The sequence below is a fragment of the Corythoichthys intestinalis genome, chromosome 8 (genome assembly GCF_030265065.1).
Source record: "Corythoichthys intestinalis isolate RoL2023-P3 chromosome 8, ASM3026506v1, whole genome shotgun sequence".
NCBI classification, from domain to species: Eukaryota; Metazoa; Chordata; class Actinopteri; order Syngnathiformes; family Syngnathidae; genus Corythoichthys; species Corythoichthys intestinalis.
In genome coordinates, this window is record NC_080402.1 from 27,273,297 (window position 1) to 27,289,203 (window position 15,907).

A 15,907-nucleotide genomic window follows, 5' to 3' on the forward strand; every position below is an offset into this window, starting at 1 on the left:
AAATAAGCATCTTGAATTTGAAACTGTATGTTGTCGGCGATTAGCCTCGCAATGATCCTAATTGTGGTTGTCAACCCAAAATCCTCTAAATATATATTAAATGCATCTTACCAGATATAAAATGACTACTACATAATCTGTGGTAAACGTTTGGAGCCCAGTTTGCTTGTCGAATTGCAGCAGTCCATCTCGCTCTCCTCTCCGGGTCTCTCGGAATACGGTAGAACTTCAAGTCTCGCCGTCTATCTTCTCTTTTATTGCAACCAACCGCCACACACGCCTTCACCATTTTGATTATTAATGTTAACGAGCAGAAAAACACGCCATAATAGGAGGAATTTACGTAGCGGTAATGTGTCAACACGACGAGTTGACGGAAAATATGGCGCGGAGGCGTGGTTGTGACGTCATGTGAGTAGGGTCTATACATCAAAAATCTCTGTATTGCTTGTGGTGTTCCTCAGGGGTCTGTGTTGGGGCCAGAACTGTTTAATCTATATATAAATGATATTTTTGATGCATTTCAATCTCTAAAACTTATTCTTTTCGCAGATGACACCAATGTATTCTATAGTAGTAATACTTATAATGAGTTGGTAAAGGTCGTGAACAAGGAGCTAATTAAAATTTAAAAAATGGATGGATATAAATAGATTATCGTTAAATGTTAGTAAAACCAAAGCTATGATGTTTGGGTAGCTTTAAAACTAATCCTGATTTGCATGTAATTATTGATGGTATCCAAATTGAAAAGGTAGATGTGAATACATTTTTGGGTGTCACAATTGACAGTAAACTGACATGGAAACCCCACATCAGACATTTAAAAACAAAAATTTCCAAGAGTCCCTCAATTATAAATAAAGCTAAACAATTTCTTGACGAGAACGCACTCCGCACTTTATACTACTCTTTGGTTCTCCCTTACTTTTCATATTGTGTTGAAGTCTGGGGAAACACCTATCAGAGCATGACAAATCCTTTTGTCACCTTACAGAAACGGGCCGTGCGGATCATCCATAAGGTCGGGTTTCTGGAGCACACACATAATTTGTTTATTTACTCAAAGCTGCTAAAATTTAACAATCTTGTAAAATATAATACCTCAATAATCCTCTATAAAGCATTCGACAAATTATTACCAATTAAATTGCAAAACTTTTTTACACTGAAAGAGAGAACTCAATACTTAAGAGGATATGGAGACGTCATAATACCAAAAATTCAAACAATTCGTAAAAGTTTTTGTGTGTGGAGTTAAACTTTGGAATAATCTGGGAATGCAACAAAACACTTATACAAACTTATGGTCTGGTCACAGTATACTGATATAAGGTCTTAATTACATCAATAAATTGTCTTGGTATGAGTGCCGGTTGTTTCTTACCATTGCTGGTATGTTGTCCGTTACCACTGTTGGTATAGTTATTATTGCCATTTATCATTTGTTTGTCCTGTGTGTGTGGCCTTTACCATTGTTGGTATGGTTTTACTTTCATTTACCATGTTGGTATGAAATTGTTTTGGTTTGGGTGTTACCTGTGGTAACTTCATCGCAAGGGACAAAACTTTTTACAAAAATGTCTATATACAAAACTGGTTGAACTGATTTTTTGGTTGCCTATGTATTTTTGTATTGAAACATTTCGGTACGGGGTGCTCGGTTCGGAACGGAGGCGTACAGAACGAGTTTCTGACGTAATGTAACCCTTACTTTTTGAGGCTGTGAGTCGATCGGGTTACAGTTTCTATGTGTAGATTATATTTACTCCATCTTCTCTACTATAACGAGGACCAACACGGTAGGACATTATAACCCAGAAACGTCAACAGCGCAACAACGTGGCCGCCGCGAGAACGCAGTGAAACGCGGGCGTTAAAGTCAATCAGCCAATGCACACCAGTCGCAGTGCGGCCGGGTGTTAGACGCGTCCCAGAAGCGGCTCAACACGACGCACGCGAATAGAACGGCAGAGTTTATTATTTGACACGAGACGCGACCCTCCTGCGTCAATACTACTACCGGTAGCTAGGATCGGGCAGACCGGAAGTCACTCATGTAAAAATACGGTAGGTCCGGTCGATTTTCAAACTAATATGCAATCGTAATCCACTTTTTGAGTCCCTCGGATCTCTTGAGTGGTAGATCGGGGCACAGTTGACTTCTCTTCTCTGCTATAATAATAACCAACACGGCCCCGTGTTCAATACAAAACCCTCTTACCACAACAAAATAAGTAGGAACTAATATTTACATAGGAACTAAAGTTATACAACATAAAATATACAATATAAATGAATACTACATCACATTTGTAAAATATAAACACATAATAAAATAAATAATGCTCATTTAAATAAAATCAATTGAAATGAGCTAAAACACCTGTAATCAAATAATAAGAATCATACACAGATCCTGCTTACACAATTAAATTTATTAATTTCTGTGTGGCGCTTTAACTTGAAAAAATCCACTAATAAAGCTTTTGAAAACTGTTGATAAGAAAAAAAAATGATTTATTGAGGCATTTCATTTGTAAAATACATGTTAAAATCTTTGTCATTGGGATTGCTTTTCTCTTTAGCACAGGACTTCTTTTTTCTCCTCTCTATCAGAAAAAAAGCTGACCAATACGCGGGGTCTAAAAGGCAAATTGTTGTTGGATTATCTTTAAATACCCGCTACTTTTTGAGCAGAATTCTAGCTTTGTATAGGCTACTGTTCCTATTGTTGAAAGCACAAAGGTGTGTAATAAACAACTAGCACATTTATATTTTGCATTTTGTTTTCTTACTGTACCGAAAATGAACCGAACCATGACCTCAAAACGGAGGTACGTACCGAACTGAGATTTTTGTGTACCGTTACACTCCTAGTTGCAATGTTACTTAGTTTTGCTGCTCTTTTTTGTGATATGATTATATGAGCTGTATATATTTGGTGTCTTGACAAGGAAAATCATGGCCTGAAATTAAACGAATGAAATGAAATGAGAAATGAGCCCTCTCTGTAGATCATCAGTCCTCATCAGATTTGTTCCTTCATCAAGATGAGCCAATAATTAACCGTGCATTATAGTTCACATGCTAAATGTACACTGTAAGGACAGACCTTTTCTCTTGCTATGCAACTATTATGAAGCATGGCAAGTGTGTTATGAATAGAACATAATCAAAACAAAATATTTATATCTATGTTTAAACGGAGGTCTAAAAGTCTCTTTAAAAATCACTTTATTATGTTACACCTGTTGATATTCAAATGAATGAATCGTTTTTTTCAAACAAGTGTTTAAACCCCTCTAGCTATCTGCACAAACACATGGTTGTGACAGGGAGGAGCTTATGTAACCATGCATCCTCACTATTGAGCATTGTCCCACTCCAGGTAGATGAAATAGAATGCATTATTGCTGCCGATGATGGGCTTTCTTTGAAGTAAGTGTTTGCATAATGAAAGCGCAGAGAATCACGATTGTTATGCCGCGTTCCCTCCCCTGTGCTCCATCTTGCTTCATGTCTGTCTGTTCTTTCTGACTTTCTGTTTTTGTCTCTATTTTCTTTCCTTTGTTTCGCTATTGAATTTCACTTTTTTTCAGGGGGTATAGATGTTCTCTATCCACCCAACCACACGTGCTGGCTATCACACAAACACCTCATCTTGTTAGCTTTGGTTTTTAATGTCCATGTTTCCATTTGTCGGTGTTGTGATTGATTGAAACCGGAGCTGTTAAAAGGCCACACACATATACCCTTTCAAAGCTACTGTCTCACAACCCGCTGGCTGCAGTTCGATGGGTTAGTACCAGAATTAGCATCTCCTTGGTTAGGTTCAGTGATAGAATTTCCCGTTAATGAGGCTTGATGTGGTTGGAGAAGATCACAAGGGATTATGTTCTCTTCTTTTTTCTTTTTTTAACGGGCACTGGGTTTGCCAAAAGTTGAACTACTTTTACAATCAACACATGCAAGACCACAAAGTCTGTTTCCTTGTCTGTATTTGTCATTGATGACTGACAGTAAGCTATCAAAAGATATACAATACAGAATATGACAGTCCATCTACATTTAATGTGCATAGAACACATTATGATTTGTTTGGATCATGTTCAAATTAGTGTGACAGTAAAAATACTTGCGTGTCAACATGAACCCGAAATGTGTCTCAGTAGTCCTTTTTTATGGTTTGACCCATTTTCCATAGTGCTGGATTCAGTATTAGTTTTATTTGACTTGCCCTTATTTTTGAAAACTGGCTGTATTGTTTGACAAATTACATGGTGTTGTACAATATCATAAACAAGTGAATAATGTTCTCTCGTGGTTTTTTGCATTCATTTGAATTCTCGTTTTTGAAAGACGACTTGAACAAAAGAGAGTTAGAAAACAAAGTTATAGAACAGATTCGATAAAAGGACTCAGTGTAACGATCCCCAGGACTACCGAATTCTTTTATCGAATCAATTAGATTAGATTATTCTATTTGTTAGAAAACAAAGTTACAGAACAAAATAGATGTTTGCTTAAAGAGAAATCTTAGCTCTAATCCACAGGTATACTTTATTTACAGTTGAGGAAAGGTTTGTTCGTTCATTCATCACCAGTAAGTGACGAGTCAACGGTTGTCCTGTGTTAATTGTGTAAGAAGCAGTGTTGTTAATCGTACTTTAAAAATGTAATTAGTTACAGTTACAAATTATGTCTCCCAAAAATTAATAGAGTTAGTAACTCATTTACCTCACTGTAAAAGTAATTAGTTACTCAGCAAAGTAACTAACGTTACTTTTCATGTTCTACACGTTAGTAAATTATACATTCTGGAACAGCTTTCACATCAAAGATGTTTATATTAACTGATTGAATTGAACTGATTTTTTATTTTTTAAAAACATAGGTCACACTTTTTATTTTTAGTTTTTTTTTTTTATTTCACCTCAATAAGAGAGTAATGGCATACAAACTTTAACTTTTAAATGCTGTGAGAAAAAAGGCCTTTTGTTTTCCCTGTTGTACAGGACCCGCCAACTTGTATGTATCGTCACACCCCTAAAATATGTAGATATATTTTAAGTATATGCAGATGAGCCTCTGAATCTCCTGCCTCTTTTGTTTTTGCTCTAGTTGTTTTGATTAAAAAATATATATATATTAATTTAAAAATAAATAAATAAATAAAAAATATATATATATATCTCATTATATTGTAGCATCTACAAGGACAACGCCAATTTGGTGAAATTAATTGTCCTCACCTGGACACCACGAACTGTATATTTAAAAAAAAAAAAAGTGGTTGCCCGAAAGTTTACAATGACGCTCACCACGCTAAATGCTAACACGAATGCTATGCTAATGCTCCAAGCCAATCATCATCACGTTTGAAACAGTGTCACGACCCCCTTTCTCTTCCCACACTGCTCTTCTCTCCCAGGCAGTTGTGAGCTGTATGTGGTAACGCGGCAACGCGACCTTTCATATCCTCAGTGAAAGTAACGGCATTGCAAAGATGACAAAAGTAATGAATTAGATTACTCACTGCTGAAACAAATAACAGCGTTATACTTTAACGCCGTTATTAACAATACTGGTAAGAAGTCGGAAAGGTCCTATAATAAAAAACAAATCTAAAGGGAAACATCCACGAGTGAAGATGGCAGGGCTGTCAACAGACTTGCACTGGCCCAGGGACAACAGACCATTATAGGGGCCCCCCACCCCACCCCTGCCACGGGCTTGTCACGACAACATACGCAGTACTTTTAACGCTTTGCAAGCAATGGCAGTGTAAATTTTCAAATTATTTAATTAGAGATAGACAGTTAAATTTAACAGACAGTAATGTGTTGTCACACAATATAAACAAACAATTTCCATCTATTATCCTATGTAGGCCACAATACAATACAACTGAGAGTGCTATGCCTTTGCTATAATACACAATGGGTTGTAAACCCAAGATAAACCCAGCCGCCTGACCCGAGTCTGTTCAGCCTCGCGCACCTGCTCCCCACAGACTAACATATATCCCTGACCTCCCATCACCTTCTCTCTCATCAGCTCAATGCGAGCAGCAAGTCTTGTCATACCGCAGCTCAATAGGCTACAAGCGGCCAGTGACAGACTCGAATCGGGCTTTAGTCACGGTGATCGCGAATGTAAACGCTTAGTGTTAGCGGCTGTTGTTCACTTACCGACATCACCGTCCAACAGCCAACTATAGCCCTAATTTTCTGGCCTCTTGTCCCCCTTTTAAAACTTTTTTTTCTCATTCACCTCTATGGCAGGGGTCAGCAACCTATGACACGCGTGTCAGCACTGGCACGCGAAGGGTTAACCAGTGACACGCAAGCGCATGGCAAAATAATTTAAAAAAATTTTTTTTTTTTTTTTTTAACCTGAAATTAAGACATTTTTAGTTGCACGCCCTGTTATTTAGGACTTTACAGGAGCGTCCCTCCCGACCCCTCTGCCTATAGCGTTATTTGCGAACAATTATGGATTTTTAGCACACTTCCAGCTCTTCAATTTCTCGATTCCTGCGCTCGTTTTTTTTTTTTCCTCTGCGCGCTCAATTCTGCGCGCTCAATTCAGCACCCGCTACTAACGTGTCACGAAGCCAACCAGTCAGAGAGCTGGTGGAAGTACACAGTGTTACCAATCTGCACTTTTTAGTACTGTTACTCCAAGCCCCAGCGTGGAGGCCGGCGGGCCAGTAAGCGAGTAGACAGCCGGCGAATCGCCGGCGTCCGCGCCGGGAGCCCTGTGGCTTTAACTTTGAATTGAGATCCCGATGTCACACCCTCGCCCCGGCGCGGAGGCCGGTCGCTTAAGATACGGGGCTGTACACCCCTGTCCCGGCGCATCGCAACACTCCGGTTGGACCCCGATTGCCAGCCGTCAGGTCAGGGCAGCGGGTGAAGCGATTCTTGCACTGTAGTATGGAGTGGACCGGCGATTAACGTGGCTCGTTGCCGTCGATTCGTCCGGTGCTTACTTCGGAGAGGTGGCAATGTGTATAAAAACACTGTGACGCGTTGGATGGCGTTTTACTGGAGACTTTTATTAAACAAAACAAAAACCAGCGGGGGACACAGCCTCTTCTCTCCTTTTCACGGCGCTCTCCGCTCTCTCACAACACCTTCCTTCGCTCCCTCTCTTTTTCTCGCCCAGACGCCCAATTCTTCTTCTACGCTTAACTAGCAAGCCGATCATATTGTAGGGGACAGCGGCCCCTTGGGGATACCGGTAACAACTGGTTGCCTGGTTACTTCTGGTAGCTGTTTTTGTGCATTATGCCTCGAGAGAGTTGTGTGTCGCACAACAAGTGTCAAACGCCACTACGAGACAAAACATGAAAATTCATAGAAAGCAGGGCCAAGGAAAACAATAAAGTAGGTATCTTTTATATTTGTAATATAAAATCTAAAATTGTGCATATAATTCACTGTTTAAGTTGCTAGTGAACAAGACAAAATGTAAGAGTCGGCTGTTCTGACTTTGAAGGCTCTCTGTACTGTGAGAGACCTGCACTGAGAATCACACCTGTTCCCCTTTGCGTGCTGGGGTGTGTGTGTGTGTGTGTGTGTGTGATATGTTTGCATAAAATGGTGCAGCTGTACAGCTGTTATTACTGTTGCACTTATTTCAAGTTTTGATATTTTCGACAATATGCATTAGTTTTTAGTTAATTGATGAAGACGAATGGTAGTTATACAAATTAAATGTATGTCCATGTTTTTTTTTATTTGGAGTAAAATTACAGCTCTGCTGAATATAAAAATTCGGATGCGCGTCATTAATCTTGGGGTGGCACACTGATTGACAAGAAAATTTGAAAGTGGCACTCCACACCAAAAAGGTTGCCGACCCCTGCTCTATGGTCTTCATCTCTTTTCCTTTTTTTTCTTTTCTTTTCTGCGCACCCGATTTATGACAACTCGCCATGTTTAGAGTTAATAACAAAGACAGATTTTAATTTCCCTCTTCAGGACACATACGTAGTCTAGCCTTGAGTGCGCCAGAGCGAAGTCAAACTATTCTCTGCTAAGACAGAGGGGGTGGGAGGCGCTGTGCAGAAAAAGGAAAAAAAAATATATTTGAAATATTAATATATGTTAAAGTTTTTAGGTATATATCGAGTAGAACATAATATTTAATCAGACAATGATTTAAATAAAAAAGAAATATGTGAATGTAAAGTCAAATAAATTAAGGGTCATTCAGGGGCCCCTATGGTCCTGAGGCCCAGGACAACATACCCTGTTGACCCCACCCCCCACCCCCGTCAACGGGCTTGGTTGGAATATGGGTGCCAAATCCCCCAGAACCACATGACCTATCCAGGGATTTTGTTTAAAAATGCAGTTTTATACGATTGTCATAGATTGATATTTACAGCATCTGTTTACCACCTTGTAAAATCATGTCGATAACGGTTTATCAATATCATTTAGAACATGATCAGTGTCTGTACATAGGAGAAACGGGTATTTTGGAAGTGTGTGAAACATTTCTGTATGTGCATCTTGCTTTGAAGTTATTTGCAACAATTTTGAAATTATTGTATTTTTGTCTAAATACTATGACCACTATATTTTTCCTTTAAAAAAAAAAAAAAAAACACCAAACATTTTCATCCACACCCTCTCATCTCTCCCAATGACACACATCTGTCCATTTGAGTGAATCAAAGTGCATGGATAAACTCGTAGGTAATTAAGGGAATATCTCATTGAGCTGAAGTAAATTTAAGGGCAAAGATAACAATGTGATGTCATGACGTCAGGAAAATCCCCACACAAGCCTCTGTGTGAAATTTCCCTAAGGATGAAGCCATAATATCTCCATCCATATTTTATCCTGGTTTATCCTGCATGTGATGCCATGCTTTTTAATCCTACTGCATGTGGATACCCTGCGGGTTTATATAAACAGGTAAAAGCAACAAAATGTGCACCTCTGTTCTGACACGTCTCTAATCTTTGCAGAGGACCAACTGCCTTCGGGGTTCCCCACCATAGATATGGGTCCCCAGCTGAAAGTGGTAGAGCGCTCTCGGACCGCCACCATGCTCTGTGCGGCTAGCGGAAACCCTGACCCAGAAATTACTTGGTTCAAAGATTTCTTGCCAGTCAACACATCCAATAATAATGGACGAATCAAGCAGCTGCGCTCAGGTAACAGTTTACTTTGTCTTGTATCTCTTGCCACTCCCTTGAATCCCACTTTACGTTCCTCTTTAAGGGCTTCAACATTCCCCAATGCGTTTTATATTTCCGTTGGCCTTTTGTGAACTTTGCTGTTCCACACTCTTCCTGCTGTGGTTTTTTTGGGTCGTGTTTTCCTGCTGTCCCTCTCTGCTGTTGCTGCTGCTGCTGCTATGAGTTGCCTTGGATGGTTGCCAATCCCTGGAAATTCTTCTTGGATTTTAAAGTGAACTCTCCCAACTTTCTGCGCTTTGCTCCAAAACACTCTGAGGCCTTCCTATTCAAATCACCATTACCACATGGTTAATTTGACTAAAGAGATATCAAGTTTGTCAGTCAAATTTATTCTTTTGACAAACTCAAATTATAAACCTACCTATAAGTAATGGTGGCATGTTCTGAGGGAATTGCCTCTCCCAAGTAATCTCACTGCTGTGACTAATAAGATCAATAAAATCATTTCTTTGTTCTTTTTTCTTAGAAAATCTGAGCGAAATCATTTTTGATCATTTACGATAAGGAAAAAAATATTTCTTTTTTTTATTTTTATTTTTATTTTTTTTAAATAGCCACAGTAGTGTGCAAACACCCAATGAGTCTTTTCAGTTTCTTCCTGCTACTGACTTCCATGGATCAACTGGACATAAAAACCTTCTCTTGTGATTGGTCCCCCAACTCTTTGCTTCTTTGTGGATTGAAACAAAAACCTTTATGCTTGTATACCTGCTTGTTCAACTAGCTGGCTCAACCCAAAGTCCCTGCTCAAAGTCCATTTACACCCTTTATTTTTCAAAGTTTTCAAAGTTAAAATAACATTTTTAAATAATTGCAAAGCTATGACTTGAGTAAAAGATACAGATTCACATTTCATTTTAGATATAAGTATAAAATAATGTCAATAATGTCATAGATAAATATACCTTTGACTTTTTATGGGAATGGGAGTTCCAGTGTTTGTCAAACTGTGAAATCAATGGACCGATTGTAATGCCATCTCTATGCTGTTTCTTTTCTCTTTGTATCTTTTTAACCACAGAGTCCTTTGGTAAGTGCTTTTGTTCCGAGGTCCACACCCTCACTGTCCACTCTTCTTTATACCTTTCACTAATGTTGCTGCTGTTCCTACTGCTGCTCACCTTTACAACATCAAGGCGTTATTAAAACGCATGGCATGCACTGTACTAACAGTTATACTGGACACACAAGCATACAGATACAGTATATAAACGCTAGGCTTCTATGTCTTGGATTAAAATGTGACAGTCTACACCACATACTGTACAGTATATAGACACACATCAATGTGCATTCATTTTGTCACCATAAACATACATTTAGTTGGCCTCACCTTCACCTGTGCACCTGCAACCTTTTTTCACACCCAGGGAGTTGTTTAGTGAATACTCTCCTTTACACTTGCCAATTTACTCTTTTCCACTCCTTCACTTATTTAATTATACTTTCCTTCACTCACTCTGTTATTCACTCACCTACTTACTTTTCCCTCGCTCCACCATATAGAGTTACAAGTCAATAAGTCATCAACTCTAGATGTCTGTTAGGTAGGCCTTGAACGGAGCCACTGTAAGGAAATCAATGGCTACTCGATTTCAGACTTCTAGACAGTAACTGTACAGTGTAGCCTGTGTGTAGCTAACCTTGTTACGACTGGCTTTCGATACCAGTGCAAGACATATTCAGCCGTTAAAAGTAAAAAAAAAAAAAAAAAAAAATTCAAAAATACTCCCTACAGCCTTTTTGATTAGCTTGTAGAACAAAATGTTTCAGACTGGGATACTTCTTTTACTCATTTTGTTTTATATCTGCAATTGCTTTTTAAAGGCCTGTTTGAAAAACTAAAGAAAGATAGTTGTGCCATATTTACAGTAAATAGCTGTGACACATATAAGTAAAACAAAATCTGGTTCGTCGTTTATTGTATTTTGCAACTAACTGTAGGCCAAATTGGTACTGTATGTTTATTTCCACTTGGTAGCAGAGGTGGGTAGTAGGGATGCAATATACAGTTAAGTCATGATTCGGTACAATTTTCGATACGAGGGACACGATTTTCGATTCGATTCAATACATTTAATGCTCTGAAACAAAAAATACAAGTGTTATTTTTTTCTAATGCTTTTTTATTTTGCTAACAAGCAAAAATAACAATGCCATTATATAAACATCCATTTTAGTGCATAATATTTATTTGCTTACTTCTTACTGATCTGAAGAAATTTTATATAAAAGTGGTGAGAACAATCTTTACTGTTTGTAAAGTGAGGCGGAGCGCACTGTTGATTACTACAGCTCTCTTAGCAGCTAGGTTTACCACATGAGCAAAATATCCTATTTGTGGTCCAAGTCTATCTGTGACATGTACTGAATTAACATTATTTGCAGCATTATCTATAGTCACTGGTATGGATTGATTTGGCCTGCTTAGCTTCCATTCATTCATGGCGGTTTTTAATTCAACAATGTAGTGTATTGACTACGTGTCCCATTATCACTCTGGGCTCATGCAGCCAATGGCATGGGATCTAACGTAGCACATCTAGGTTGATATTTGATGATATCTAGTGTGTGCGCGAGTGTTGTCGGAGCACAAAGACAGTTAACAAACGCCACAGAAGTCACGCCTGCTCATTACCGCACAACACCAGCATATGACAATCGACTTTCATAAACAGGACAAGTTTGAAGTACAGAGCTATTAATTTGCCAATTTGTACGATGTTGAAGCCGCCTCCTTAAGATTTTGACTTTCCTCGCTAGCAATGATGCTCGTGTTCCATAAACAAAAGCAGCTCCCGCCCAGTTTGGGAGAGGAGGTGAAGGGGGCTACAAGCGGGAGGAGCTTTCTTTCTTTTTTTCAAGGCAAAGTGGACAGCTTGGCCTGCGCGCCTGACAATGTAGCGGGAGCACACAAAAAAAAAGTTCGGAAAATACATTTTGGGAGCTTTTCATTTGGATCGAATGTTTTTGCGTATTGAATCGAAGAGGGCGTATCGAACGGTTCAATATAAAACCGAGTATTGTTGCATCCTTAGTGGGTAGTAATGCATTACATGTACTCCATTACATTTACTTGAGTATATTTTTGAGAAAAATGTACTTCTAAGAGTAGTTTTAATAAACTACTTTTTCCTTGAGTAGATTTGCGAAGAAAAAAAGGCTACTCTTACTGCGCTACTTTGAGCTAGAGTGTCGTCAGGTTTTTCCTCTTTATTCCACATATTAGATTTTTTTTTTTTTTTTTTTTGCCAGCGATGCTAAGTAGCTGTAGCAGCTGTAGTAGTAACAAGTAGCTCTACCGATTTCACCAATGAGACGTAGCAACAATAATCACATGACTCTATAATACCAACCAGACGCAAGCTTGCCGTTCTATCTTCACGCCAGCCCGTTCAATCATGCGGTGTCTTTAAAGCACCGTAAAAAATGTAGCATTTGAAATAGAGGGCTGCCCTCACTCGAAAGCGCGGATTTTAACCTCTCTCCCAGTTTTTATCTGGCACCGATCGACCACGGAAAACCAGAGATATGATCATTTCAAAATAGTAATTATGGAGGAACTCTTCACTATTCAAACTCGGAACTATTTTCATGTCATGAAAGCAGTCATGCTCTTTGGACGAATAATGCTTCATTTATGTTTTTTTTTTTTCTCTCTCTCGTCGGAATCCAATGATATACAGTATACTGTATGTGTATATATATATATATATATATATATATATATATATATATATATATTGTATGTCTTTGGCTTAATGTGGTTATGTAATGGGTTATTGTACAGTATCATTGTAACAAGAGTCCATATAGAAAACTTTGTGCTCAAAAAAAAAAAATACCATTGTTTAAAAAAAGAAGAAAAAAAATCCAACAAAATATAAGCAGTTACTCACAATATTACTCATTACCTAAGTATTCTTTTCACCAAATACTTTTTTTACTTGTACTTGAGTACATTTTTGGACGACTATACTTGAGTAGTATTATTTTGAAGTAACGCTATTCTGAATTGAGTAATATTTTTGGCTACTCTACCCACCTCTGCTTGGTAGTAAATGTGAAATGTGCTCCTCTGGGTTCTGTTACAGCAATATCACAATCAGATTTTTTTTTTTTTGTTAGAGTAAGTTGAATCTTTGACATATTGACTCCTTCAAATTGTCCCTAGGTATCAGTATGCGCACGTATTATTGTTTGTCTCCTTGTGCCCTGTGATTGGCTGGTAGCCAATTCAGGGTGTACCCCGCCTACTGTCCATAGTTAGCTCCAGCACCCTGACAACCCTCATGGGGTTAAACGGTACGAAAGATGTATGAATGAATTATCTTCAACATACACAAAGTAAGTTGTAATGTTTTTTTTTTGTTTGTTTTGTTTTTTTGGGGGGTTTTTTTGTTGTTTTTTTTTCAGTTTTCCAGTTAGAAAAGGTAGTGGAAACTAAAAACCGTGTCATAAACAGGAGACATGCCAATTAATTACATCTTAACTTCTCCAGATGTGGCTATTGGCTACATAAGAATAAACATTTTATCTGTGAGCAAAAGAAGCAAGAAAATTAACCAATGCAGTGAATTAGACACATTGGTGTGTAGTGGAGCAACATCCAAAGCAAAAAACAAAACCAAAATTTTGCACAGGAACAGATTAAACCGATATTAGTAGTATATATTTGTTTTATAGGGATGGATCATTCATTTTCAACCATGTTTGTACTCAAACGTTAATTTGATGCTGAAATTAAATGTAACCCATATGGTCTGAGTTGCCACTAAGCTTGTCACCACGGCTAATAAAGAGTAGGTAGGACCAAATACTAGTGGAAAAGAGGCATATGAAATGAGGTCAGCTTGGGGACATTCCTGCATCCACCAGTGGATTCATTGTTGTCTCATGATTAATTTAAGGTGTAATAATATTTTCGAGCGAAATGAATCCCACAGGATCTATCAATGTGAAACAAGTTTGATAATTTATCAATCAAGAGATTCAAATTTGATTTTTAAATTGTCTTTTACTTGTCTAAACTGACTGCTGTAAATTCTGGTTCGCATTGTTACACTCTGATTCATTGGAGCTTCATCTTGACATTTACAGCTGACATTGCGGATCATTGTAAATGTCTTCGATGTCAGAACCTCTTCTGGTCACTCCAGAAAGATTTTAGGCCAATGGTACATCGTGTGCCTAATAGTGTTAATATGTCGGAGGTTTGGACCTCCCCTACAAACACACACACACAGACATTTTTGAAAGTTAAAAACCCTAAAGTACACATTTACACAACAGAGTTTTGATTTTGATCCTCATGTGAGACGTGTAGGCTAATTCTGAGCGTGAAATGTATTCAGCGTCTTAGACAGTACATTCACGTCTACTACTGTGCTGCAAATCAATGAAGCCCACTCAATAACCCATCTCTTTATAGCTCTGTCACTCTGTCTTTCTACAAGCTGTCTCTTTAAGCTTGTTCTGTCTTTAGTTATCTTTCTTATTTTTTCCTCTCTCTATCTAATTTGTTTCTTCTTTCCAAGTTACTCCCCCAGTTCTTTCAGTATCCCTCCCTTGTCCCCTTTCCCCTCCTGTGGCACTAACATTTTCTTCTTCTTCTCCCTCTCTAATCTCGTGCATTCATTGCCCACTCAGGTGGCACGCCCATACGAGGTAAGACTGCTGGGAGGACCAACGTGACACAGTGGCCTGATTCCATTCCAACCCTCTGCTTCCCCTTGCGCCAATGTAGAAAGCAGCTCAGGATGAGTGAATCTGTGTTTTGCCATAGTGGTAACCACTCATCCAGCTGCTTCACATCTGCAGTGGGAAGAGAAGCAAGGGGAGGGAAGGATTGGAATTGAGCGAGCAATTCATTATACTATGACTTTTAATCACCTTCCCTTTTCTCAATTTATCATTATTTGCTCATCCTTTCATATAATCATGTCACAGCCACACTCGTTAACAAAATCCCATTGCTACCTTAATCATCATATAGTGATCCTTCCTTTGTACCCATCACCTTAATATCAATTAGTTTCTAACAACAAGCCCCTCCTTTAGTCTAAAGCATGGTGTCTATTTATGTTCTTTCGTTTAGGCTGACAATGATCAAGTTTTCTTAGCCTTTTTTTCTTCTTTTTTTTTGGTGACCTGATTTCCTTCTATTTTTGGAGGGGATGATGGTCTTCACCTAAGCGTGATCCCGCCCCCTTTTCTTCCACCTTGTCTACATTTACCCAATCAAATCTCCCAGTTTTGTTTTCCCTCCCAGCTGTTATTCGCTCAACCCAAAATGTCCAGATGGTGAAGACACACTTTCAGATATCACTCTGCTTGCATACACACACAGACGCACACAAACACATTTCTCCATGAGTTCTTGTTTTGTTTACAACCATTGCTTTCTCTCTTCTCTCTCATTACTGATAAAAAGCCCCAAACAACCACTTTTTTGATAAAGTTTTTATGGGCGCTTTTTTGCCTTCCAATACCATCCAAAAAAACCCTCTGGTTGACTTTTTTGACAGTTTTTCTATTTTCAGGGAGTGAGAAAGCATCGGCCCCCTTCCAAAGGCTTTGCGTATGTCGTTTATTTTTTTTATCTGTTGGCCTTAATAAAGATCAGTTCATTTCTTCACCACTTTTATTGGGTGTGCATTTAATGACATCACACTCCTGATCCC

The 15,907-nt window shown here is 38.5% G+C and overlaps 1 protein-coding gene across 27 annotated transcripts in view; it reads left to right on the forward strand.

The window, feature by feature from the left end:
* The window catches only part of LOC130920019 (receptor-type tyrosine-protein phosphatase delta-like), a 401,349-nt gene that overhangs the window by 291,564 nt on the left and 93,878 nt on the right, over window positions 1-15,907 (forward strand). For 15 of the 27 annotated variants that reach the window (XM_057842767.1, XM_057842771.1, XM_057842776.1 and 12 more), the window contains 3 exons: window positions 8,991-9,179; window positions 10,246-10,254; window positions 14,874-14,891. In XM_057842767.1, the coding sequence (XP_057698750.1) occupies window positions 8,991-9,179; window positions 10,246-10,254; window positions 14,874-14,891 (216 nt within the window). The remainder of the gene's footprint in view (window positions 1-8,990; window positions 9,180-10,245; window positions 10,255-14,873; window positions 14,892-15,907) is intronic. The other 12 variants (XM_057842772.1, XM_057842792.1, XM_057842787.1 and 9 more) reach the window with 2 other exon arrangements.